Genomic DNA, 25967 nt, shown 5'->3' on the forward strand with positions numbered 1-25967 from the left:
GTTCTTTTTTTGAGGTGTTATACCTCCTTATAAATATTTTCAAAACCATGAATGGGTAAGATTGTCTAGACACAGTCATACATGGACTCCAGTTCCTCGGGTTTTTGTTGAATACCCTTCTTAGGACAGTGACTTTTGTGAGAAGAGAGGGAGCAGGTTTTATTTGTATTTCTTCCACATCATTGTAAGTATGGTGTTTTCCTAAAAAAAATGAATGAGGTCCTTGCTTCAAAATCACTTCTGGCTACAACAGGGAAAATACTACTCTGTGACTAAAAAGTATTTAAAGTATTTGCAGAGTTTGATTGGTAGGTTTAAATTATTTTTTTTTCCCTTTTTTTTTTTTTTTTGAGAAAAATGTGAATGTGAAATATGAAATACTCTAGTTTCATGTGAATTTTCCATAAAGAGGTCCATAGGAGTTCATGCAAGCAGAATAATAAGAAAAAATACTTAGGACTTCACACAGGAACTGTAAAATACCTTAGTTCTTTAATTTGGGAATCATAATTTTATCATGTATTTTTTTATGTATTTACATGTAAATAATTCTGAGTGTACAGCAGTGAAAAATGGAGACATGAGTGTATTGGGAGGCAAGCAAATTATCTGTGAAGAAGCATTATTTATTTCTATTAGTTTGTTTATGACTAATGATGTAGCTAAGGTTTCTGTTTGTTTTTCTGCTCTCATTGGAACTTAATTTTCAAGCTATCTAAATTATAAAAATGTGAACTCTCCAAAGGAAAAATAATATATATTATACATAAACTTTTAGATAAATTTTTTAGGGAGTCTGTTTCTTTTGGGAAACAATCATCAGGTTTGTGAGTCTAAAGCATGCAGTTGTATACATGTACCTATAAAAAATGTGTGACAAATTCTAGTCTAAGTTCCTGTTTGTTTGTTTATTTCCAGTAATTCCATCAAGCTAGTGAATCTGTGCTCTATATTTATCAGCACGTGGCTGACAGCAGCTGGGTTCATACATTTGGTGAGTACATTTGAAAACACTTCACTGACTCTTTCTGATGGACCAGGGGCTCTCTGAGCTGCTTTACTCCTGACGCTGCCTTGCTCTCGATAGTGCCATACCACACCGATAGAGTGCAACAAAGAGGCATCCCAGCTTCCCCAAGTTTAAGCTTGTTCTCATCTCTTGAGGAGGTGGTGGCAGTGAGTTCAGACATCCCTGACCCCAGTGGGGATGGGACTGGCGCGGGTGAGCAGCAGGTGGCGGTGCTCGCCAGGGAACTCCCTCAGTGATGCTGCTGCCAGGCTGGAGCAGTTTCATTGACTCCACTTGGCTTAAGCTGCATGCAGCTATGTAAGATTGAATTCAAATTCCTTCTTTTCTTGCTATATCAGTCATTTAATGTTCACTCTTATAAAGATGCACAGAGATTTTGAATGTTTTAATTTATGATATATTCCTCATTCACATAGAACCATACTTTTACACTCATCTGGGTAAATATAGCATTTCTATCATAGAAGCAATAGCTTTTTCTGTTTTTGAACAAACAAAACACCCCTTAAATATTACATCAAGACCAAGGGAATACTGTTTTCTAGGATTTGGATTTTTTTTCCTCTTTGTTTTTCAACAAAAGCTTTTCTGTTCTACTTAGGAATACTCAAACTTCAGCTTTTTACTGTAGAACAAATTTTTGATAGCACACTCCTTTCCCACTGACAAATCTATAATTTTGTCTCAACAGTGGCTGGCTTTTTGGAAAAGTAGTAGTGTACTACTAAAGGTGCCAGTAATGCCTTCAATAGCTACCTAATCTTTTAAAACAAAAACATTGAGGATTATAATTGCATTACAAGTAAGATTTACCCTGAAAATATTCTGAACACATTTTTATTAAATGAACTTACCTAAGTACGTGAGTAATTTATATTATTTAGTGGTGCATAGAAAAGATACTTTCTATAAATGATCTGAGTAGCAAGGCTTTATATATTGGCAAAAAAACTGTAGTGTGCTCTGTTTGGGACGGGGTCAGGTTCTGTATTTGATCAAAATAAATCACAGGAAAGGATTCAGAGTTCATAATTATATGCCAAGTTAAATATCTGTACACAAACGTGCACATGCATATATGGGTGGAGTTAATTTGGGGTTAATTATAATGAATATAATTCATTATATGTTTTCTTGTACATTGTAGGTGGAGAACTCAGGGGATCCGTGGGAAAATTTTCAAAATAATCAACCGCTAACATATTGGGAATGTGTTTATTTACTGATGGTTACTATGTCCACTGTTGGCTATGGAGATGTTTATGCAAAAACAACCCTTGGTCGCCTTTTCATGGTCTTCTTCATCCTTGGGGGATTGGTAAAAACCCTTCTTTATATTCCTCTTAATACTACAGTTACCTTAAAACTTGATCCTGTATATCTCAATGTTGTGATTAAGGAAACAATAATAACTGGATTAGTAAATTAAAATGAATTATAAAACTTTAAAATTTGTTTAGTATGCATTTTTTCTGTAGATAAATATTTTGGCAGAGCTTTTCAAATTAGTCCAGAATTAGAATTTTTCTAATACATTTGAATGAGTAATGCATATGAATACATGAAGTGCCTTAATATTTTGACCTATAATGTTATTTGTAGTCCCCTACTTCTTAGTGACTGACTGTAGTGCGTTTTTGGAGGTTGCTATTGATATTTAAAGGCACTTTGCGGTTTCAGAAGTCCTACCCATCCTTCTGTGTTCCTTCCCAGAATTCCAACAAACACTGTGGCTTTGGACTGCCTTAAAGAGCAGCTTGCCTGATCCAGATGATGGCAAACCACGTTCTCTTTAATTTCAAACTTCCTTTCTGTCATGTAGTACAATTTTAGCTCACAATTTATCACATGACCATAACCAGTATCCTTTTATATCAGCGATTTCTTGTGTTCTTTGTCCTGTATGTAAACAGCACACAAGTTACTATTTATCTTGTCAATTTCTCCATTGTTTGTCAGTGTTAGTAATATTATTACACCTGTTGCAATGTTCTCTAAACCAATAAAGTTTATTTTAGTATTTACACTGTGCAAGGTAAATGCTTTATGGATAACTTGTAACGTGTATCGTGCACGTACACACATGTGTATATTGTTACTTTATCCTCATCTACTGATTCCACATCTACATATATCTCACAGAGGTGATATGTATATAGCCAGTGTTATGAATGCCATATATGAGACACACACAGATATGTATTACATATATGCATTCCCATCTCTGTTTATTGACATGTGAAGGTCATGTCAAATGGCAGTAGCTCTTCGAAGTATCCAGCCACAAGGAAGATGTTTGTTGGACAAAACATGGCAGAAAAATTTTTATTTTCTCCTCAAACCCTTTTTTCTATCACATGTTATTCCAATCCTTCTAAACCCAAAAACTTTTGGAAAAGTTTTTTTTAGGGGGTGGGGGGTGTGATTTTTTTTTTGTTTCTTGATGTGGAAATAACCCCTGATTTCATCTTGTTTTTGTCTTCTTTTAAATTCTTACAATGGGGGTAAGAGTCTGTATTTTGAAATAGAAATGTAACATACTTGGCTTTCTTTTTTTGCAGTGGGGCTTAAAAAGGTTTTTTCCCCCTCCCCTTTTCCAGAAGAAATAGACCTAACTGTTTTTTGTGATTAGATACCAGTTTGAAGTAATTTTGTTCTTGTTTTGTTTTATGTGTCCATTTTTTCTCTTTTAACCATTTTCTTTATTTATAAGGTGTGCACCTTTTCCAAGACAAACTTTTATATTGAGCCCTCTTGTTTTGTTTGATAAGAACTTTTACATTTTTTTTTTAAATTTTCTTTTTAAACAACTGCATAGATCTAATTCTTTTTCATTTTCAGATCTTAAAAATATATATTTTCTGAAAATATTCATCATCCCCCTTTCTTTGGCCTCTCTTTTTAGTCTTTTCTTCTGTCTCCTATCTTCTTCTTAGGCCATGTTTGCCAGCTACGTCCCTGAAATCATAGAGTTAATAGGAAACCGCAAGAAATATGGTGGTTCCTATAGTGCGGTTAGTGGAAGAAAGTAAGTATCCCAAGAGGCTCTGCTGCCTCTGCTGCAGTAGAACACTCTCTGCATGCCATTTTCTTTTTTTTTTTTTGTGTTTTTGTTTCATGCATGTAGGCAATGTTTGCTCGCTACGTGCCAGAAATTGCTGCTCTCATCCTTAATCGGAAGAAATACGGCGGAACTTTTAACTCAACCCGAGGCAGAAAGTAAGTCCAAAAAGACCAGGTGTGGTTGTGGGACTCTAAAGAGCCCCTGAAGGTGGTAATAGCTGACACACAGCTTACAAGGCTGTGTTTTTTGACATCAGATGTTACCACTGGAGAGTTGTCACACTATAATTAGAGACCTGGGCTGTGCTATGGTACAAGTCACAACATTTTGTTCCTACTTCAAGAGAACCTGGATACCACTAAGACTACGCTGACAGATCTTGTGAAAAGTGCTGCTATTAAATATGCAGTTGACAAGTCACCCTTTTTGCAGAAGTTACTTCACTGTTTTGGGCATCAGAATATCATGTGGTTTATCTCTTAAATAAGTGACAACGATAATTCACATGATTTTCAGACAACTCAGTTCTTCAGAAAACTTTGTTTTACTGGATGCAAAATAGGAGATATATTTTGACCATTTTGTTCTGTTGGACTGACTGTGCAAGAAGTCTAATAGCCCTCAATAGTTTCTCAATGTTCAACCAGCAGATTCAGACATCATATACTTCTTTTGACTTCCTGTGGATATTGCAAACTCCCATGATTTTAGGATCTATGACCAGGGAGTTTAAAGCAGTTCTCTTCCCTATGCTACATTATACTTACCTGAAGAAGGGCAGGCAGTAGGCTTAATATCAATATAGTATGGTAAAAAACCAAACCCATAAAACCCACTATTTTTACCTGGTGGCAAAGGTTAAATTTTATTGGACCACATAAACTCATTACATTTCTGTTGAAAGCCTGCTTGTTTTCTTGGCCAAGTTAAAACTAGCTCTCTCTGGCATTCCCAGCAGCTGGACCTGCTGGGATATAGCCTTTACTGAACTAGATGTCCTTGGCGATACAGTGTGATACAGCACAGTATCACCTTTAGTGTTGCCATCCTTCATTTCATTACATATCATTGTCACATCCACTGGTAGAGGTATATTTACCCTGAAAGTCTAGTCATAAAGAGGGTCCTTTTCATGTGATATAAATAAGGTACTGCAAGAAATTTATCTAATGAATTGTCCCTGTTCTTACTTTAAGTAAGAAATCATCACCCGTGCAACATTTTGTTGAAGTGCATCATGGTTTTATCAAGTTATTTCTCCTCTCTGTGTAGCAGAAAGACTGTAAATGTCCCACAGAGCTAATTCTAGAGTACTGTTTTGTATCACTGTGTAGAAAAATCAAAGTTTTAAAATTAGATATAGCTTATACTATTTTCTGTTCAATAATACTCAAAAAATTAGATAGTGAACTTCAATACATGCATTTATTGAGATACCTTCAAATGTCTAAGGTAAACTGCAAACAAGGATGTTGGAAACTTGAATCACTTACCTAGACAAACTCAATGCCTTGATTTATTTCTGAGAATGAGTAGTATTGTTAATTTCCTGAAATGTTTATTTGTGACAGAGGCCAGGACTCCATTTCATGTTTATATTCATAGTTAGTTTATCAAAGAGAATTTTTTCAAATACACATGTACCTCTGTTTTCAAAGCTCCAGAGGAGTTATAGCGAAGGGAAATATGGTTAAAACCTGTTTTACACACAGAGTTTGTCTGTCCCCTTCTACATTGTCACTAGTACCCAGCATTGCTCAGATGTCTCTAAATTTGGACCTGATCTTTATTCAGAACCCCACATCCTGAAAAGCTCAACTTCAGATTACAGGCTTCTGCTGGTTTTGGGTCGTGCTTAATTTTATTTTTTCACCTTTTGTTTTTGTCTTTCTTTATATGCACTGCACTGTTTGTTTTTATTTCACTATGTCGTCAGTGCTTTCTCTGCTGATCTCTACTGCTCATTTAATTTGTTGCTTGAAACTCAGCTCTGTCATCAGCATACAAACTGTTCAATTTACTTTATGCATTATTTTCTGGTTCAGTTATTAATTATGAAGTAGTTTAAAGATGTCCTTTGCTCATGTGGGTCTTTCATCAGAGAATCTAAGCTCGGGAACTGCACGGTAAAAAGCCATTAGCACCCCTTGTTTGATGTTGCTTTTACAGTCAGTAGAACAAGATTGATGAAATGTTATGTTTGGCCAAAACTGAAGTTTTCATTTCGAATTCACTGTTGAGAGAATGGATTGTCAGAACCAATAAGTTTTCCTTTGCTTGGGATATGGGCATGTGGTAGTAATTAGCAGTATAAGGTCTTTAGTTGAACAACCAAGCATAGATTCTAGCAACAAAAATAATGGCAAACTACAGTTGTTCTATTTCTAACTTCAGAAAGTTTCCAGATAAAATTAAATACATTTCCAGTATGAAAACAGCTGAATTTTGGTGAAAGATGTAGTTTCAGCCCTTAAAATAGCAAATGTATGTACTTTTTAAGTTTCTACAAAATAGATAAATACGTGGGATCTGCTTTGTAGCATTTATATATGTTTATACATTGTCATGGTTTAACCCCAGCTGGCAACCAAGCCAGGAAACAGCGCGATGTTGCCTCCTAAACTGTGTGTGTGTAATAACATGATTATTAAACATTTAGGTCAGAAATTAAAACCAGTATATGATTATGTATATTTTGAGTTTTGCACTGAGCGACTTAATACTATGGAGAGGCTTGCTACAGAATTGTAACTATAAAGGAGCTGGAATGTATGCATAGGAATTATTGATACAAACTTCAGTTACTAAAGAAGAGAAATAACAAACACAGCAACAGGTTTGATCTCACACTTCGTTTTGCTTTTCAGCCAATAAAGTCTCCAGAAGATCATAAACTATATAGGATTCATTTTGCATAATACAGAACCCTGTTTTTGTCTTTGATGAGATGCATACCTTGGAAAGAAAAGTAGTTTGTAGATGGTATGGAGTTATCACTGGTTAAACGTACTAGATACTAGGTTCATTTTGTTATGAAAGTCTACAGGGAATTTTTTAGATTTTAAATTAAATTATAATTCCTGCTTTGTAGTATGATTGTAAGGAGACTTCTCAGGAAACAGGAATTTCTTTATAGTCTTTGATTGAAGTTTTATCTTCAGCTGTTAAATAAACAGCAGTACTTACTGCTACATATATACCAAAATGCATACCAGTATATCTCAGTTACAAAATGTAACTGAGGCCAAACAGATGCATTTAATGATGAGTAATGAATTTGGCACAATTACAGTCTGGAACAAAAAGACAACTAACCAACCAAAAAACCCCCAACAAACAAACAACACCCTCCCCGCCCCAAATAAAAAAAGGAACCCCAAACAAACATTAAAAAAAAAAAAAAAAAAAAAAAGAGAAGTTACCAAAAAAGGTAGCAGTTGTTGTCTTCAATTACAGATTTATAAGCAATAAGAGCTTCTCTATGGATAATGATATTACTGCTAGACAGCTGCTTTTCTACTGGTTGCACTTATCAGAAGATGCTGTGGTGTTTTTACTCTGTGCCCTGATACACCAGAATCAGATGGTCAGTAGACAACCAAAACTGGCCCTCTCACTTTAGTTGTACTCAGAACAGAAAACTGCTTCTTGCCACAGGCATTACTAAATACAAATGATACAGAGAAAACCAGACTATAGTTACAAAGACAGAAAATAGTTGATATTAAATATCAGTATCAATTATATATATCAAACTAAATTGTAGCTGTGAACTCAGACATGAGAAGCAATGAGACCTTAAAAAAATTATCATACAACTAAGGGATATGTTAGAATAATAGTGGTGTGTCTTCCACTGTTTTCCACATCGAGTCCTACACAGCTTTTCTGTTTTCCCAGATGAGCAATTCAGTCACTACTGTTTTTTCTTCCAGTGCATTTCCCTGGACAAATTCTAAAGTACATGACGTTACACTTTGGGAAATACTTTATGCAAAGCAGCTATTGAACATAATATTCTTTACAATGAAAGATTCTTTACAATTATTACAATTAAAAATATTTCTTCTTAGCCATTTTTCTTAATAATTATGAGACCAGCAAGTACTTCCTTACACCCTATCTAAATTTAGCTCTTTTCTTTTTAAAAGTTTTAATTTGACTTTGTTTAGGCTTTTTCTCTAAACTATTTGTAGAATTTATGAGTTAGTGTTCAAGGGATCATTTTAAAGTGATATTTCTAAAGTGAAGTACCATAAAAGGATGAAAAGGTATCTGCCACTCTGTCACCATAGCTGGTTTTAGAATAGAGCATTAAGCCTGCAGGTTTGTTCATGCATTCGTACCTCTGGAAGGCCAGAAGGGACACTAATCACTTTGGATGAATTTCTGAAGTGCTGTAATTACCTGCATTTTTGTAATGTTCAGGCTTTAATTCTTTTGAGACAAGGCTTTTCTTCAAGAAAGTCTTGGGTTTGAATAAGTAGATGCTATAGCCCTATTTTTGTGATAATTTGGAACTTACACATTTGGTTCCAGTCAAAATAGGAATTACAAGATCATCTGTGTTATTTTAAAGGAAAAAAAAAATCAAGTTTATTTTGCTTATGTTTTAATATTATTCATGTTACTGAGTGTGGAATGTGATGTGGTTAAAGATCCAGATATGTTTTATCTCTTCTAATTCATAATTAAAATTTTATTTTGTATTTACTAATTTACTTTTGCATCAAGATTGTTCTTGTTCCATTTCTGTATTTGTGTGTGCATACGATCAGACTGGATTCTAATTCTGTGAAATATTTTCCAGTGGAAGATATTAACTTACTGTAGATCAGCATGCACAAAGCTCTAGAAAGCATATGGAAAGAACATTTGTAAACTGGTGAACTCAGCCTGGATAACTTACTGATTTTTTTCAGTCTTTACATTGAATTAATGACTTCTAATTCCATGGACAAAATTATTTTTGTCTTTTTTGTGCAAAACTATTATCAAATCCAATGCAAACTCTTTATGAGGGCAGAAGGGAGAACACAGCTTTCCATGAATAGGTATGGCAGAGAGCCTGCTTGAGCAGGGAGGTCGGATCAGATGAGCCACTGTGGTCCCTTCCAATCAGCCCCATTCTGTGATTCTGGCCATGTCTATATAAACTGCTTGCTTTGTCACAATAGTACATGTTTATGTTGGTCTTCATTACAGATTCAAAAGATTTAAAAATAAATTATCCAGAGGCATTACTATATTTAATATGTAAGATTAAAAATGCATTTGAATGAAATCACAGTTCTTTACTGTATAAGGTATTAGAACCTCTTGTTTTTCTTCTCTCATGATCTGCTCTGCTTCCCAGAGATTTCTTCAGATTTCTTAAATTTACAAGCCATAAATTATCAAATCATCAACATATCAACAGGAATAATCATCTGTTAGAAATTCCTTCCAGAAGGAAACATCGGATTCAATAACTAAACTTCACAGAGGAAAGTAAAAACTGTAGACAGATAGATATGGTAAACAGAAAGACAAACAGATAATTTAAGTTGGCAGGCCATATTGGACTCATTAAAACATTTGAATTTCATTACAAATTAGAAAAAAAAAAGAGGAAAGTTAAGGCTTAACCAAAGAAAAGGTCCATTTGCTGCAGTAATGAGAGGCATAGCTCCAAAGAAAGTGACATTAAATTATTATATTAAATAATTTGATGCAATGTGTAAGATATTATTTTTTCAGTGGGATGAGAATGTAATAAGAGAATGTGACATGGATTACATTATGATCCCAGGGGTGTCTCTTTTTCCCATCTGCTAGCCATTCTTCTAATCCCACTTTTTCAAATGAAGTTTTGCTTAGTGATAAAGAAAATCTGATGAGTGTTAAATAAACTGACAGAAGAAATAGGACAAACTTTTTTTTCTATTTTGTGTGCATATTAAACTATATGCATTCTTTTGAAAGTAAGAAAGGGAACGTGGAAAGTGACATATAAGAACATTACAACTTAAAAATGTGTATTTGAGGTCTCATACCATGTTTTATTCCTACGATAATAGTGCTTATTTTCTATTTCTAATTGAAGTTGTAAAAGTTCCTTTTCTTTGCTTAAACTTTAAAAAAACCCTTTTGGATTTGGCATCACATAGCAGTAGTTGCTGCTCAAATTTTGACCCAAGAAAGACTGAATTTGATTTATAAATCTGCTGATCTACCATATTCTACAAACTGTACAGTCCAAGGTATTCCAGGCTGTGTAATGTGAGATGGCAGAAGTGATTAATTGATCAGCGAGTTTTAGAGATGTTTTGCTTTCACTTGGGTTCTGTTGCAGAAAATTAGTCATGACATTTTGGGACGATTTCTGTGGAAAAAAATGCATTGGCTCTGCTCATGGATGAAGTGCTCAAAAATCTGAAGATCCTTTCCTAACTTCTGCATTGCTTACAAAGGATTTAATTATTTTTTGACTCATTGAACGCTTAAAAAACACTTAAGGTGATTTGGAAATTAGTAATAATGGAAGAAAGCTATGTATTTAACAGAAAACACTTCCAGCTGATTTCAAAAGTAGTAACTTTCAAAAGTAATTTTTTGTGTGTATGCTATCTGCCACATGAAAGGTTACAAAAATGAAGTCCAGGGTTTGGAGGGATTAGAACAGTAGATTAAGGTCTGTTTGCAACTCAGATGCTAATGCTGGAGGTGTAGATTACTCCAGCATTTTACTGTAAGCTTTCTAGTATGGACTCCTTGTGCATGCTATTCAACAGTTTTTACTTCTCTTTGTAGTAAACTATTCACTTTTGTCTTCTGGTGATAAACCTGTTGTGGTATTTTTCATGAAAGCAGAAATATTTTAAATAATATTGCCATTCAGACTGAGTGTAAGGATGAATATTCATCCTTTAAGCTACAGTGGAAGCCTCTTAACTAATCCAGACCCTGGATGAGGTAAATCACTGTGCTTTCATCTTATCATTGCAGTTTAGGCGGTATGCATCAAACAAAAAATATTAACTTTTAACTTGGTTTATAGAGAAACATTGCACAATTCCTTAGATCATGATCATAAAAATGTAAGATAAACTCATTTAGCTGTAGCTGAGCAAAGTTTAACTAAACATAGCAGCCCCAAGTGAATCATGTATGATAGCATGCCATGCAAACAGACTTGGATGAAAGCTCTAATGTGCAGTTTAAACAAAGAAGTGTGCTATTTATCCTGGATTAAAGGAGCTGAAATGCACTCTTGTATTGGTCACAAAGTGACCAAAGTGACTTAATATTTGCATCAGAGTAACTTTTAAATGCCTGACATTAACAATTTCCTATTTGTGTTAATCTGATGTAGGATCCGGTGGGGTTCCACTGATCTGTACTGTACACTATATACTGAAGGGAGCTTTTTGAGTGCTTCCTGGTATTACCTAGTCCCTTTTTCTTTACTCATGATTTAAGAGAGAATCCAAAGGCATGGAACCTGGTGGAAAAAACAGATATTTCCTGTCAGAATTAATCAGCAGCTGCATGAGTACACTCTGCTTCCTAAATAGTTGACAGCTGAAGCTATCAAGTCCAATCTACAGAAATTAATGGTACCTGAGATATGTTATCACATACTGCAATTACCTCTCTTGTGACAGTACGGTCAAATGTTTATATACTTTTGATGTTGATACATATTTGAAAGTCAGTGCTTGGCTTCTTAGTAACTGCAACACTTTTGAGATCTTTTAATCCTTCAGGAATAAGGAACATAATAAAAATCTACTTTTGAACAAACAGTTGTAGGAGAAAAGATGTTAAACTTTCTTGACAGTCAATTTGCTAATATCGTTTAATATTTTCTGATTGTCTCCTTTCTACTAAAAGATTTATGGAGTCTGATGGGAGAATCAGATTGAGAAATTAGCTTACAGTTTAATTATTTTTTTTTACAATTATCGTTCTTGATTTCCGAGTATTTTATACTCTCTCCTCACAGATATGAATGACTAATGCAAAAAGTTGCATAAATATCACTTCTTAATTTCCTCCTTGCTGGAATTATTTTTTAAAAACCAACCTGCTGTGTCTTTTTTGTTCCAGAAGAGTCCATTATAAATGCCTCATTCTCAGCCTTAGCTTTTGTCATATATGCAATACATAGGCAAGGTTTTTTTATGGTTATAATTTTATAACACATTATTCTGGCTAACTGTACACCATGGCTACATAAGAGATCCTTAGAGGACCATCATCCTTGGGTTCAAGTCTTCTGTGAAAAAGAAAGGGAAACACTTCAAATTGTGGCTGCACTGCACTTACTAACCTTAACAGTGTTCATCTGAGAGGGGAGTTTACATTGAAATAAGAGAAAGACACAGAAGCACACACATGAAGTTTTGAGCTGAATGACCAGAATCCTGAGTAATGTCTGATAAATCATGAAAAGCACAAGCATCTAGAAATGTATTGTAAAGTGGTATGTTTGAGAATGCATAGCGCTAGTAGATAAAGCAGACCATATATACAGTCTCTGTTGACATTTATTGACTTTTTAAATAAGAAAACATGACTGACATTCATCATTTTTTGAGCAAAACCTGTTAGACAGTAAAAGCTGCAGCCGGTGACTGGTATATGAAGAGTTTAGATGGTCAGTAGATTAAGGAATGATCAGAATGCTAAGCAGAAATACCATGAAAAGATCTGAGCATATGTATTTGATAAAAATATCATGATTTTATAGAGGCATCTAGATCAATATGCACCACACTTCCTTTAGTTACTTGACAAGTTGAACGCCAAATATTCAACTGAATACTGGACAGAATTTTGTATTTATTATTTTTGATTTATTAGGACAGACTAGTTGGAGCTAGGTTTTTTGGGTTCTTTATACTTGTTCCAATGAAATGGATATTTCTTTCAAAATAAGCAGGCAAAAGATTTGCCATTTTTATTGTGTCCTCTGAAGGAAGAACCATGCAAAGATCCTTTTTAAAGAATCCCATTCACAGTGGATCTGTTTTCGTTTACAGTGCTATTGACATGGTATGTTCTGAATTACCTCATGTCAGAAATCTGGATGTTTTAACTTTTGCTCATTTCATTGTTTTCCTTACTGAAACAGTTTGTCTCTGTAGTAGCTTTGGATTTTTTATCACCATTTTTGTTTACTTTGTAAGAAGCTGGAGTACTTTTAGTAAATAGATCATTATGTCAGTATTAGGGTGGAAAAAAATAGGTACTGTGGAGAATTTAAATGATATAGAATCACAGTTGAAATCAACTGTGTGCATCTGTGCCAATTCTTCATATTTGAAATATTTTCATACTTTTTCATATTTCTCAAATTCATTTTGAAGATGCTAAATATATATGGGAGAGGAGGGATTAGTCCATCTTTGTTGATAGACTATGGGTCCTGATAAGCTTTTGATTCTTTGTAAAAGACTTCTTTTTCAGCATCACAATCATGTAATATGGATTCCCACTGGTGTATTAAACCATTGTCACATCTGGTATGTGTACCAATGATAACTATTACTTAACGAAACCCTCAGTCCTCCTAAATACCTATCAGTAATAAAAATGTCTAAATTCCTAAATCATGGGACTTTCTAGAGTTTGTTTTTGAAGAATTAAAAAACCCCTGAAATAGTAATAATGTATTAGTTTTGAGGTTTTTCATAAAGAAGAGATTAATGCAGAAGTTAGACATTTCTGTTGACCCAATAAATTTAATTAAATATCTTTCTACTAACCAACTCTTCTGCAGAAACCAAAAGATATCCACTGTGTTGGCTTTACTTTAAGTCTCAGCGCATGAAAAAAAATCGGTGCTTATAAAAAGAAAAGTGAAGAGAAGGGTTAGTGAAACAAACAGAGGAAGTTATAAATCTTTAAATTATATACAGGACAGATTGGAACAATATAAGCTCTTCAAGTTTTCTTAAATAATGTACTTAATAACTCTGTATGTGTGAGTAGGAAATCTGTTTTCAATTTCTTTTACTTCTAAGCAAAAATATAAATTATGTTAAAGGAAGGTTTTTTTGGTGGGAGTTTTCAACCAAAAATGAGCGCAAGTATCTTATCAGAAAATATTCTTTGAAAGCCAGGAGGTTTTGTTGCAGTCACTGTTCAGGACATTGCCTTGCACTAAGAAAAGAAGGATGGATTATGTCCAACTCCAAATCAGAGTATAAAATGAAACCACAGTCCAGATGCCTTTTAACACTTCAAAAAAAATTTAGTCCTGATGCCCAAATGCAAGAGTATTTGGCAGCCAAATGTTTTATTGTCACTGGAGTAGATTGTTGTGAGTCCCTCAGTGAGAGTCGTAACAGGAGTGTACCAAAGGCATCTGCTTTTAGAGGAGCTTTTTGTAGCAGATAACCTCTGGAGGTATCTTATAGCATGAATTATGTTGTAATTTTTTGATACTCTGATAATTTCATCTACAATACAATATTTTGGGTTGCACAGACATATTTTAAAATGTGAACTCTAATTAATGACGGAGAAGAATCCATATTAAGTGAAATCAGCCAGGGAGATAATAAGTTTTCTGCACAGGATTGCAGTGTATCAGCAGAGCATTCAGGAAGATACCCAGCTATAGGTAACAGCACTGGATTTGTACAAATGACTTCCCTGCAATCAGGAATTATTTCTGCTATCAGAAGCAAAGCATAAACTATTCAGATGGAAAGTTCAATTTCTTAATTAGTAATAGATGGAGACATTTGAAGAAAATAGTACCCGTTGTTTAAAATCAGTCGTCTTGGAAAATGTGCACAGACAGTATAGGGAATATTAACTGCTATTTATCATTTCTTTGTGAGTTTTTGATGCTAGATGGGTTTACAGTCAGGAAAAGCATTAAATAGCACTAGACAGCAAGAACTTCCCAATATGTTAGTGTAATGTAGTGTACCAAACAGTCTGTTCAGAATTTACATCAAGTAAACTACTAAGATTTTAAACATCTCTTCAGAATCTGAAGCTTCCTGAGGTTTTCCATTTACATTGCTATTTTATATATAACAATGCAATAAGACGTATCTGTACACCTCTGGCAACTCAGGCAGCTGGCCGTCAGGGAAACAGGGGAAGAGTCCTTCTGGTGGGGGCAGTGTAGACATGGTTCTCCCCAGTACCCAGCATGCTGCAAACTCCGCCAGGTTGCAAAGCTCCCAGAGGAAACCTCCTAAGGACTCCTTGGCCCAAGGAAAAAGGCTGACCTGATGTATTTCATGTCTTGTTTTCTGATACTGTGCTTACTATCTCATAAAACAGGAAAGCTTTAATTCGTGCTTTTGTGTTTTTAAGTGTTTGCAGTTCAAGGGCTCTGTGCTCTGTACATTTGCTGCACCTAAAACCTCTGTTGAAAAAAAAAAAAGCAAGGTGAAACTTTGAATAGCAAGTTTAGCAATAAACATTCAAAATATTGAGTCCTACGGTAAATACAAACCAGCATGGCCAGAGTCTCCTATAAACTTCTATAAAATGAAACAGTTGAAATTTTAGACTGTTGCTATTTCTAAAATTGCATTTGAGTCCTGGTGATGTCATTAAGTACTCATGCAAAAGGAGTTACCACATTTCAAAATAAATGTTGGTGATAATAGTAAACAATGAATTTTTGTTGCAAAGTGCTCTCCTTCTAGGATTTATGGTAGGAAAAAGATTTATTTTCTTGCTGCTTATGGCCTATAATTGGCAAGCTTTGCACTGCCTTCCTTGGCATAGAAGTCTGCTTCAACTATAGAAAAATATTGAATCATTTTAGGGAGATTTGCTGTCATAACCCAAAAATTTAAACAGTAAATCTTAATAGAGGAGTTACAGATACTGAGAAAGATGTGCAAAATAAAGAAATATGATTTTGAAAGGGACTGGTTAATACAGTGCATAAACATATATATAACTGATGCTACTTATTGTTAGATCTGTAATACAACATGGGCAAATGGCTTTACAGGTGAGACTGTGTATGTATATATTTGCAGTTGCAAAAAACCTTTTGGAATTGATATTTTCCTTCTCTGACTTCATGGAATGGGATCTAGAGAAACATCAAGAAGAGACTAATGCTTTTTTTTTCCCAATAAATTATCATTTCCGTTTCTGCTTTCTTGCTTCCTTGTTTTACCTTCTTTGAAAGATTAACTGTGATTTTTCTGTAACAGGCACATAGTTGTCTGTGGTCACATAACACTTGAAAGCGTGTCGAACTTCCTGAAGGACTTCCTGCACAAGGATAGGGATGATGTCAATGTAGAAATCGTCTTTCTGCATAAGTGAGTAATCTTTCAAGATTGGTCTTATCATCTGTTACTAAAACTCATCAAGTTAAGCTGTATCTTCTGGGAGGACAGAGAATCCAATATGTCTTGAGAAAGGGTTTTTTTCTGCGTTTTTCATAACTCCCTACTAAGTACGTGTGTTTCAAGCAGACAGACTTCAGACCCAGTTGTATCGTCTGGGAGGTAGATAGCTAAATGCATAGTCGAAGTGGGGCTTGGGTTATGAAATAAAAAATACTGAAATGCAAATACAGGCATCAGAGATTTTTTTTTAGTGGTAAATATTCCTAGGGAAACTACCAAAATGAGTAAAATCAGTAAAACTAATGAGAAACACTGTATGTTGTACAAACTTATGGTATCTGAAAATACCTTTTCACCCTAGATTTCTCTAGGAGGAATTCTTATTTCAAATTGCGGAGTATTTATAAAATGAAAAATGTCGGTGCAGATTTAGTTTTAATATAAGTGAGATATTTTACAATATATTGATAGAAATTAAATTCTTGTCATGGTGATAATCAGTACTGCTCTATATTACATTATATATACATACCTGCACACCCATAGTATCTTGCCATTTTCGGATGTGGAATTTGGAAAGGTGTCTTAAGGTGGTTGGTGTTTCTTGCAGGGTCTACATGATGTGTAACACAATATCAAACAGCCACGTCTAGGGGAGGAACTACTAGAAAAATCCGTGTGATAGGAGACAGTATCTTTTCTGCTCTTTAATGGCAGCTGTTTAGAAGAGTTGCAAGTTATAAATCAGTAATATTTTTGCATTCAGCAACGTGTTCTGCACTTTTTGTCAAAGAAAATGATCGAAAAGTTACGGAATAATTTGTGATGATTTAACAGTGGAAGCTGAAAACTAAGAATCAGCAGCAGTTGCACAATTTTTTCATCTAGTCCTTTCAATTTGAGCTAGAGATTATATCCTCAAGTGACTACATCATTTTTTTGCATTCCCTCTCTATGTAATAACAATTGACAGTGACAAAAAATTGGAGATCAAGATTTCCACAGTGAAAATGTGTGGTGATAGGAATCAGGAAACCGCATATTCACATGAAAGGTGTTTAGCACCTTGCTACTTGTTTGTGCCTGTAGCAATTAAATCCTTTCCATTTTAATGAGTGACACTAGAAAAGATATTTACAAGGTTGGTGCCACATTATGTAATTGACTGTAATCCATTTAATGTTTCTTTCGTTTCTGGAAAAATGAAATGAGACAGAAGGTCGTGGCATCATTATCTTTGTTTTACTTGTAGCTCATACAGGCCACAGGGTCCCTGTCTGGTTTCTTTTTCTGGTTTTTAGTGATACTGCATTAAACTCTTTCATTCAACACAGTCAGCCGTTGTGGGAATGGTGGGGACACGCAGAGAATGATTATGGTACTATATAATTTCTGTGTAGAATTCTGGGAAAGGATGTTTTCAAAACAAGGTGGGCCTGAAGCACTGCAGATAGAAGTAAGGCAGTGACAGCAATGTAGTGTTTATCTTTTAACTAAGGCACACAGTTTCCACACCACAGAAAAAGCATCAGCAGAAGTCTGAATATCTAGAATAGATAAATGGGTGGGTTTGTAAATGCAGGAAATGGAGCAGTTATGGAAACTGACTTGTCGTTTGCTCTTGTGTTTTCTTCCTCTTTCCAATGCAGTATCTCCCCTAACCTTGAGCTGGAAGCTCTTTTTAAACGACACTTCACTCAGGTGGAATTTTATCAGGGTTCAGTCCTTAATCCCCATGACCTGGCGAGAGTGAAGGTAACAGCTCTGTTGTTCTGATCTCCTGCTAATTGACTTTGTCTAAGTGCTCCTTGCACTATTTGGAAAAAAAACCGCACTAAAGCCCTTCCTCGTGTAACCCCAAAATAATGTTTTTCCATCTCTATTATCTTAAGTAATAGATTATATCTGTCCTTGTAAACGTTTTTTTCCCATTTCTTTAGATCTTCAAAGCTACAGCAGCGGTGACTTAAGATACATTGTCTGCCATTCCATTGAACTCTTTATGAATTTTTCATTGATGTTTCTTCAAAAGTGTATTTTACATTAATGTTTGATATAGCAAGATATTGTCTTACAGTAATTGCTTAAAATGCTGTTGTCTTAACTTATCAGAACAGCTAAAAAAATATTTTTTCACCTTCCAAACCCTTTTTCTGTTGTCTAGAATCCTGAAAGAAAAATGCAACTTAAAATTTTTGGTAGATAAAGTTAAATAGTTTTATTTATTTAAATATTTATTATTTAGAATTTCTAAATGGTAAATTATTTATTCTCTTAAAGCATGAAGCTTAAAAAAAAAGAAAATTAAAAATCAAGTTTTCAGATACATCATTAACTTTTTTGTTTCTTTTTCTTCCCAATGGAATGTAAACTGCCTACTTAAGCCAGGAATATTTTAGTACAATATTACTAACACTTTCTGGGGTACTAATCATGTCTTTCGTCTATTTTGACTGCAGGAATTGCTTAAGATTTTGTAGCTCAATGCATACTGTTTCAGTTCATCAGAACATGTTCTAATTATGACCATAAAAGTGTCTGTGTTCTTTTTTCCACCCTTTGTGTTGATATTCGGTTGTATACACTGGAAGATACTTTTGTCATCTGCTTTGACTTCTGTAAAGCTCAGGTTTGTGTGAATCTAGAGGTCCTGTGAATAGATCAGTTGTCCTCTTGCTTTCTAAATCTGGTGCTCAGATTCTAAATCAGTTCAGCCACCTCATCCTGTCTCGAATAGGAAGGTATTTATATTCCCAAGCAAAGCTGCAGGACTAGCGGAAGCACTGTACTGATGTAACAGGAGCTTCTCATGGATTTAGAAGTCTAAATTCCAGTATCTGGTTAAAAAAGATTAACATTACCATCTTTGTGGCTCAACTGATACAAAGTAAGAGTTGTTAATTGAACTATTGACCTGCTCTGATTACTATAAGCAAGTTTCAAGAAATTCTCTGTGTACATGAGAGTGGTTGTAATCACTGGCATGATCTCCCGTTAGCCTAGAAACATTTTTGATTAGCAATATTGAGAAATGACACACTCATGCAGCCAGTGCTGGATTCCTTGATACTTTATGAGGAAAAAAGAGCTGGAAAGAGATGTTGCTATATATGTTTCCTTTTTCTTTGGTGTCTCAGATAGAGTCAGCAGATGCGTGCCTAATCCTTGCCAATAAATACTGCGCTGACCCAGATGCTGAAGATGCCTCCAATATTATGAGGTAAACTCCATCGTTTTAAATAGCTTTTTGGTTCTTAACTGTGATTAGCTAATTTCATATCTGATCTGTTGCACTTAAAGAACATTGTAGGTTGTTTTGGTTTTTTTTTTAGAGGACAAATTAAAAGATCCTCACAAAAGTCCAGAGGTGAGAATACCCTGAATTCCTACCTCAGCTGTTTAGTCTATCTGCTTTAGAGTGTGTCAAAAGAGACACTTAGAGCACAGACTTTGGTACTCTTAGTCATTTTGCAGGACCTCAGGTTTGAGTATTCCTAGCTGAACACAGAGAGGAAAAGGAATGCAGTTGGGTTGTTGCAACAATACATGACAAGAGCGTGTGCACTGCACCGGCTGCTGTCAGAGGTGGGGCAGAAGCACCTTCAGCACTTCATTCCCCACTGCTGCTTGGTGGATTTGCTCCTACAAGTAATGCACTCAGGGGACACCAAAGTATGCAAGGGAGTTGTCTCCTGTCTCCATCCTGCTTTTTTTACGCTGAAGACCAGTCATTGCTTGGTTTGATTGACAAGGCATTTACCATATTAGGGACTACCAGATCTCCTCCTGCTTTCCTCCTTACAGTCTCTGAAGGAAGGAGATGAAACGGTCAGTCAGTAGATGGCAGCTAGAGTTACAACAAACCTAAGCCATTCCATTATTGTTTTGTTCATACAATCCTAGTTTTAATGGGACCAGCCTCCTGTGTAAAATTAAAATCTCAGTCAGTGATTGATTAAAAGTTCTCTAGTATTGGATTAGCCGGTGCTATAAGCAAATTTTCCTGGCTTGTCAGATGTTTGCATGCTGTGTATTGAAGGAAGGGGAGAAATAAAAAATGCTACTAAAATTGCTCTTCTGGAAAACTACCACTGTGTGCAAGAGATGTAGTTATCTGAGAAAGACACAAGGCTAAAATATACCTAGTTTCATTTTACAAACATGGGTTGAGTTGCAATGCAAGAAACTTTGACAGTGATTGTGTAAATACATTAAAAATATTTCAGCAGCAGATTGGTGCATTCTTAATACATTCTCATGTAATAAAATTTCATGTAATAAAATGCAAAAATTTTAACGTGAGAGTGGAATTCTCTTGTGTTTTCTCACAATATAATTCAAAAAAATGAATGTTTAATTAAGCAATTCAGCAAAAAATGGAAAATTAGAAGAGAGACCTGTTAAAATAATGCAAATTTTTCTTATTTCCTGTTCTAGCTTTGTTATACTTAAAAGCACAAGCGAAACGAGTGGTTTTCAAGATACGTGCTACAAAACACCAATGTGAACATTATGGCATTCGGTCTTATGAGACTGATGATTCCATAATAAGTCAGATATTTTTTCATTGTTTTATCGTCTTTTTCTACCTTTAGTTTTTATATACAAATTTTTTTTTGAGCTGTTCATCTCTTTAATTTTGCTTAATTTTTTTTTAATAGCACATTATCAATTCATGCATTTCGCAAACATTTTTCTTTCCAGTCACTTAAAATCTGTACACAGTTGAGTATACCTTAGATTCATTGAGTAACTTAGAATGTAGAAAATGTTTAGATTATGAAAGTAGCCCCATATTTTATGAATTCAGCATTCAGATACCAGTTTTTATATTGATCTTTGGATTAATCCATAAAAATTGTGATTAATTTGTATGTGTAACTTAAAAGCATTATTCAAAGTGTTTAGATATGATGAATGTCTAGCAGCCATAAATAAATAATATGTGATGGGGCAGAAAGAAAGTAATTTTTTCAGACATTTATCGTTAGGAAACTTGATCAATTATGTTGACTGAAAGACGCAAAGATAATCATTGAGCATTATGGCATAATTCCAACTGTATTGTTTTCCTAACAGAATGAGTATCTGAACAGAGCTGCCAAAACAAGTCTCTTTTTCTGCAAACTCTGTAAGAGCAAACCATTCAACTGAATAATTCCTGAGGTTTATTGCTCTCTAGTCCTGGCCATTAATTCTTACCTCAGTTTGACTATATGTAAATATTGCATAGGTCTGCCATCAATCAGTTTGCTTTACAGGCAGATGAATAGGGGGGTACAGTTTTAATTGTGGGACTTGACAACACAGTAAAGCAGAGGTATTTGGATGCATTATCCAAATACCCTATCAGTCATAAGTTATTTTAATAGGTTTTCCTTTTCGTTTTAGAGTTATTTCAATAAAGAATTATCATCCGAAGATAAGGATTATCACTCAGATGTTGCAGTACCACAATAAGGTAATGTGATGGCCAGTGTTTCTTCTCAGAGTTTTTCGCTACATTACATTCACTCATACATAATTTTTCTAGTTCCATTAACAGCAAGCATTTTTCTTTCCAAACTAAAACATCTTCATAAACCTTGGCATGTAATCTAGTTACTAAGTAATTTAGTTTTATTTATATATGCAAGGGACTCTATCAAAATCTTGACATTTATTAATTGCCTAGGATCTAATTCTCAAAGCTGCAGTGTCCATAGTTGCTATTGATTCCAGATGACCTTTCACCACTTAGTTTCTATAAGTTTTGCTCTAATTGTCACATTGGAGGTTATTGTGATTTTTGATTCTGGCGTGACAATGAAGACCTGAAATTTTCAAGCAGCAGCTCCAAACTAAGTAAAATTACATGGTTTTTTATATAAAACATAGCTCAGTTGTTGAACTTGGTACTAAAAATATTGTTAAGTTAAAAATTACAATCCACTTTGGAAAGGAATATGAAAAAAATTTTTGCCAGTAAATTTGTGACCTTTAAACACAATGAAGTAAATTTATTCAATTCTGAGATGTGGAAGTCCATGAACTCCTGACTAACAGGATTAGGAGGAATATATCAGATAACACAGTACTCACATGTGCTTCTTTTATTATTTCTGAAAGAATCAACCACTGCCCGCTGTTTGAGAAAAAGCTTGACTGTGTAAACCTTCATTCAATAAAATACACAATAAATCTGGTACTAAGAAGGTTTGATAACAACTCCGTAACCTGTTGCTAGAACAAGAGCAACTACTGTTGCTTCTTATGTCCTCTTCCTGTATGTTACGGAAGAAACCTGTCTTTTTATAGACTAAAACCAAGGTGTTTCTCTGCTTTATAAAGGTTCAGAGGAGATTTTTTAAATCCTGCAGTTTGTTTGGTATTCCAATGATTGTCTCTTCAAGAACAGCTTTTATCAATGTGCTGAACTGCGGTATTAATTTAGGAAGGGAACCAAGGATGAAAGACTGTGTTTCCTTGTATCTATGCAAATGTAGAAGTTACATGTCAGAGAAAATCCAGCAGTTATGCCAATAGCTGAACAATATTAAATTTTTTATATATATTTAAGTAATATATATATAAATATATATATTTATATTAAAAAATATATATTTTATATTTTATTTATTTTTTACCTAAATGATCAGTTTCAATAATGCAGGTGTGTCTTGCTCAGTTGTTTTCTTCATTCTATCCTTATAAATGGCATTCTTAGAAAAAAGTTTGGATTTTCACTGTCAAGTACTCTGCTTCATGGTGGAAGAAATGAAATAGAAAAGACAGAAGATGTTGTATACCTTTTTAGATTATAGTATCCTTTAAAGGTTGCAGCTTCACATAAGTTGTAATCTAAGTTGTATTCGCTTCCTGTATATTATGTATGTTCCTTATTAGACAGTAGGTCAAAATGCTCTAAAAGGAACATGCAGAAGGTAAGGAGAGATTTACAATATTCTGCTTGTTCAGGTGTGAGGATGGACCTGACAGTGTCACAGCCAGCATGTCCTGAGAAATGTGAGATTTTATCTCTAGTTAGGTAAGAGTGGAACGTTTCTTAGCATAGAATTAAGCTCTGAAACACTTGAAGTGCTTCTGCCTACTCAGAAAAAGTCAAGGCATTGATAGAGAAAATCACTGCTATCTTCTCCAACTGCATTTGAGGAGGTATTTCTGGTTCTTCACCTGTGGGATATTTTGTTTGTTTGTTTTCCAGGCCCATCTACTAAATATCCCAAGCTGGAACTGGAAAGAAGGGGATGATGCAATCTGTCTTGCTGAGCTGAAGCTGGGTTTCATAGCCCAGAGCTGCCTGGCACCGGGCCTTTCAACAATGTTAGCCAACCTCTTCTCTATGAGGTCATTCATAAAGGTAATGCCTTGTCTCATTAAAACCTATTCGTCTGCAATTCAGGTTGTCAGAAACTGGAGTAGAGAACATGACTCAAATGTTGAACAGATAGAAAGACATTGATAGATTTTTGTAACACACAAAAAAAGCCCCACCAACACACACTTCCATGCAACAGTTTTTTGCTGAAAATTGGGCAATAAGCCAGGTTCTGTCAAGTTATGGTTTTATTTTTATTTTTATTCAGCACATATCTGGCCTTTACACCTTTTCCAAACCATCATCCATTTCCAGGGAGATATTTCTGGCATTTTGTGTTTTTGCTTGATTTTAGATAAACCACATGTTTATCTATGAGAAAAGTTGCTGCTGTTAAAACAAAAATATGATTTATGTAAGTCCCATATAGCAACAAAGTGCCCAGAAGAAGGGACTGGTCATTTTGGTCTTTTACATCAGGTAACTAGTGGACCTCTGACTGTAAGTAAATAAGGAACATGTGTTAGCACTGAAGCCCAAACTTCCCACAACATCATTGATGTATTTGTTTCTCCTCAGTCTAAGAGCTCTTTTGGAATTAGATTGCAAAATTTTAACCCAGTTATTCCTAGACTTCTGTGGCAGCTGTACTGGTTCACTGGACCAAGGCCTCAATTGCAGCAATCAGTGCATCCTTCCTGGTGCCTTTCTGGGGCACTGATCCCAAACATAAAGGGTGGGCAGTTTCCAATGTCAGGGTTGTTATTAATGGGGTGGGAAACACTGGAGTAAAAGGTAGGCCATGGTCCACTTCAAGTCCATTGTGCAAGTAAGCAAAAAATAAAAATACCCTAATGTCCTCAGATGGCAAAGCCAGGACTGTTCTCTTAGAGATGTATATGTGGGTGCAGGACAGTGAGTGTTTATTTGCTTCTTATAAAATCCTGACACTATTATAAAGGTATCCTTAGAAGACAGCAGGCAAATATTTGTCAAAATATTTCATACTATTGCATTTAATAAAAAAAAGCCAGTTTTCAATATGGAAACAACTCTGGGCTCTGCACTTTACTGCCTGCGGTTACAATATCTTCATCTTTATTCATCTTTATTCATGTTCTGAAAAAAAACCCCAACTGAAAGAAACAGAAAAAAGAAAGTAATTTTACTTCAGCAAACCTGGAAACTATCTGTGACTCATCAGCATATGGCCAGTTGGATATTAATCCTTTCTACCTATATCCCAGAAGAAAACTGTATCTCTTGTGAACATCATTCTCCTTTCCAGCCAGTTTGGTCTCTCTCACTTTTGTCTGCTGTGGTAATTCAAGACTTGCAGGAGTCTCAAACATTTGTAACAGTCACACTAAGGTATGCAAATTACTGAGGCAGCCTGGTGTATGAACTTGGTTTTGGCATCAGAGTACATGTGAAAACTTTTCTCGCCTTCTGTCTTTCCAAAATCAGAAGGAGTGATCTTTCTCCTAAGGCAATCCAAATATATGGGTATCCTCAGAAGCCTCAGTCTTAATTCAAGTTATTTTAATACTGATTTTAAACAGTGAGAAAATGGAGAGATTCACAAAATGATAAAGTGTAAAAATGACTGACTATGGGGGAGCCGTACTAGAAACACACACATTTATGGCCTGGATTTTTAGCTAAAAACATTTAAAGAAGTCAAAACCTGGAAAAGTACAGGTACTGTGTTTCCAGAAGACATATCTAACTACTTCTGTCATTATCTTAGCCACCTACATTTTTTTATTTTGTAAGATATTCTTATAATAGTTTGTCCTGGTTTGAAAGACAGTTGTCTGCTAAGGAAAGGCAGGAGACCCCTTGGAATGGCGGATGCGACCCCCCTTTCCTCCAAGTTATTATAATTCCAGAATCAAGGGGCTTTTAGGCAAAGATGTGGGAAATAGGAATAACAGTTCTTTACTATTATATATCTATATGTGTATAACAAGGCAAACAAATAGCAATAACTACGGCAGTAACAGCAAACAATCACAAACCCAGTCCCAGCCTTCTCGGCTGTCGGGCCCTTTCCCCTCGGGTGCAGTTCCGCTCGCAGCCGGCAGGGGCGCTGGCGGCTCCCGGTGAGCAGGGCAGGTGCGATGGTTCCCCCGCGGCTGCAGGGGGCGCTCCGGAGCGAGCTCGGGGAGCACGCGGCACTGGTGCCCTGGGATCCCGGGAAGGGATGGAACAAAGGCTTCACAAACCCCT

The 25967-nt window shown here is 35.2% G+C and overlaps 1 protein-coding gene across 50 annotated transcripts in view; it reads left to right on the forward strand.

The window, feature by feature from the left end:
- The window catches only part of KCNMA1 (potassium calcium-activated channel subfamily M alpha 1), a 439218-nt gene that overhangs the window by 283644 nt on the left and 129607 nt on the right, over positions 1-25967 (forward strand). For 45 of the 50 annotated variants that reach the window (XM_008642826.2, XM_008642831.2, XM_008642837.2 and 42 more), the window contains exons 7-14: positions 919-994; positions 2178-2348; positions 3967-4058; positions 16277-16387; positions 18067-18172; positions 19555-19637; positions 21809-21878; positions 23622-23777. In XM_008642826.2, the coding sequence (XP_008641048.1) occupies positions 919-994; positions 2178-2348; positions 3967-4058; positions 16277-16387; positions 18067-18172; positions 19555-19637; positions 21809-21878; positions 23622-23777 (865 nt within the window). Of the gene's footprint in view, positions 1-918; positions 995-2177; positions 2349-3966; positions 4059-4157; positions 4250-16276; positions 16388-18066; positions 18173-19554; positions 19638-21808; positions 21879-23621; positions 23778-25967 lie in introns of all 50 variants that reach the window. The other 5 variants (XM_008642827.2, XM_008642830.2, XM_008642833.2 and 2 more) reach the window with 1 other exon arrangement.

This window comes from Corvus brachyrhynchos, unplaced genomic scaffold, assembly GCF_000691975.1.
Source record: "Corvus brachyrhynchos isolate BGI_N302 unplaced genomic scaffold, ASM69197v1 scaffold279, whole genome shotgun sequence".
Taxonomy (NCBI): Eukaryota; Metazoa; Chordata; class Aves; order Passeriformes; family Corvidae; genus Corvus; species Corvus brachyrhynchos.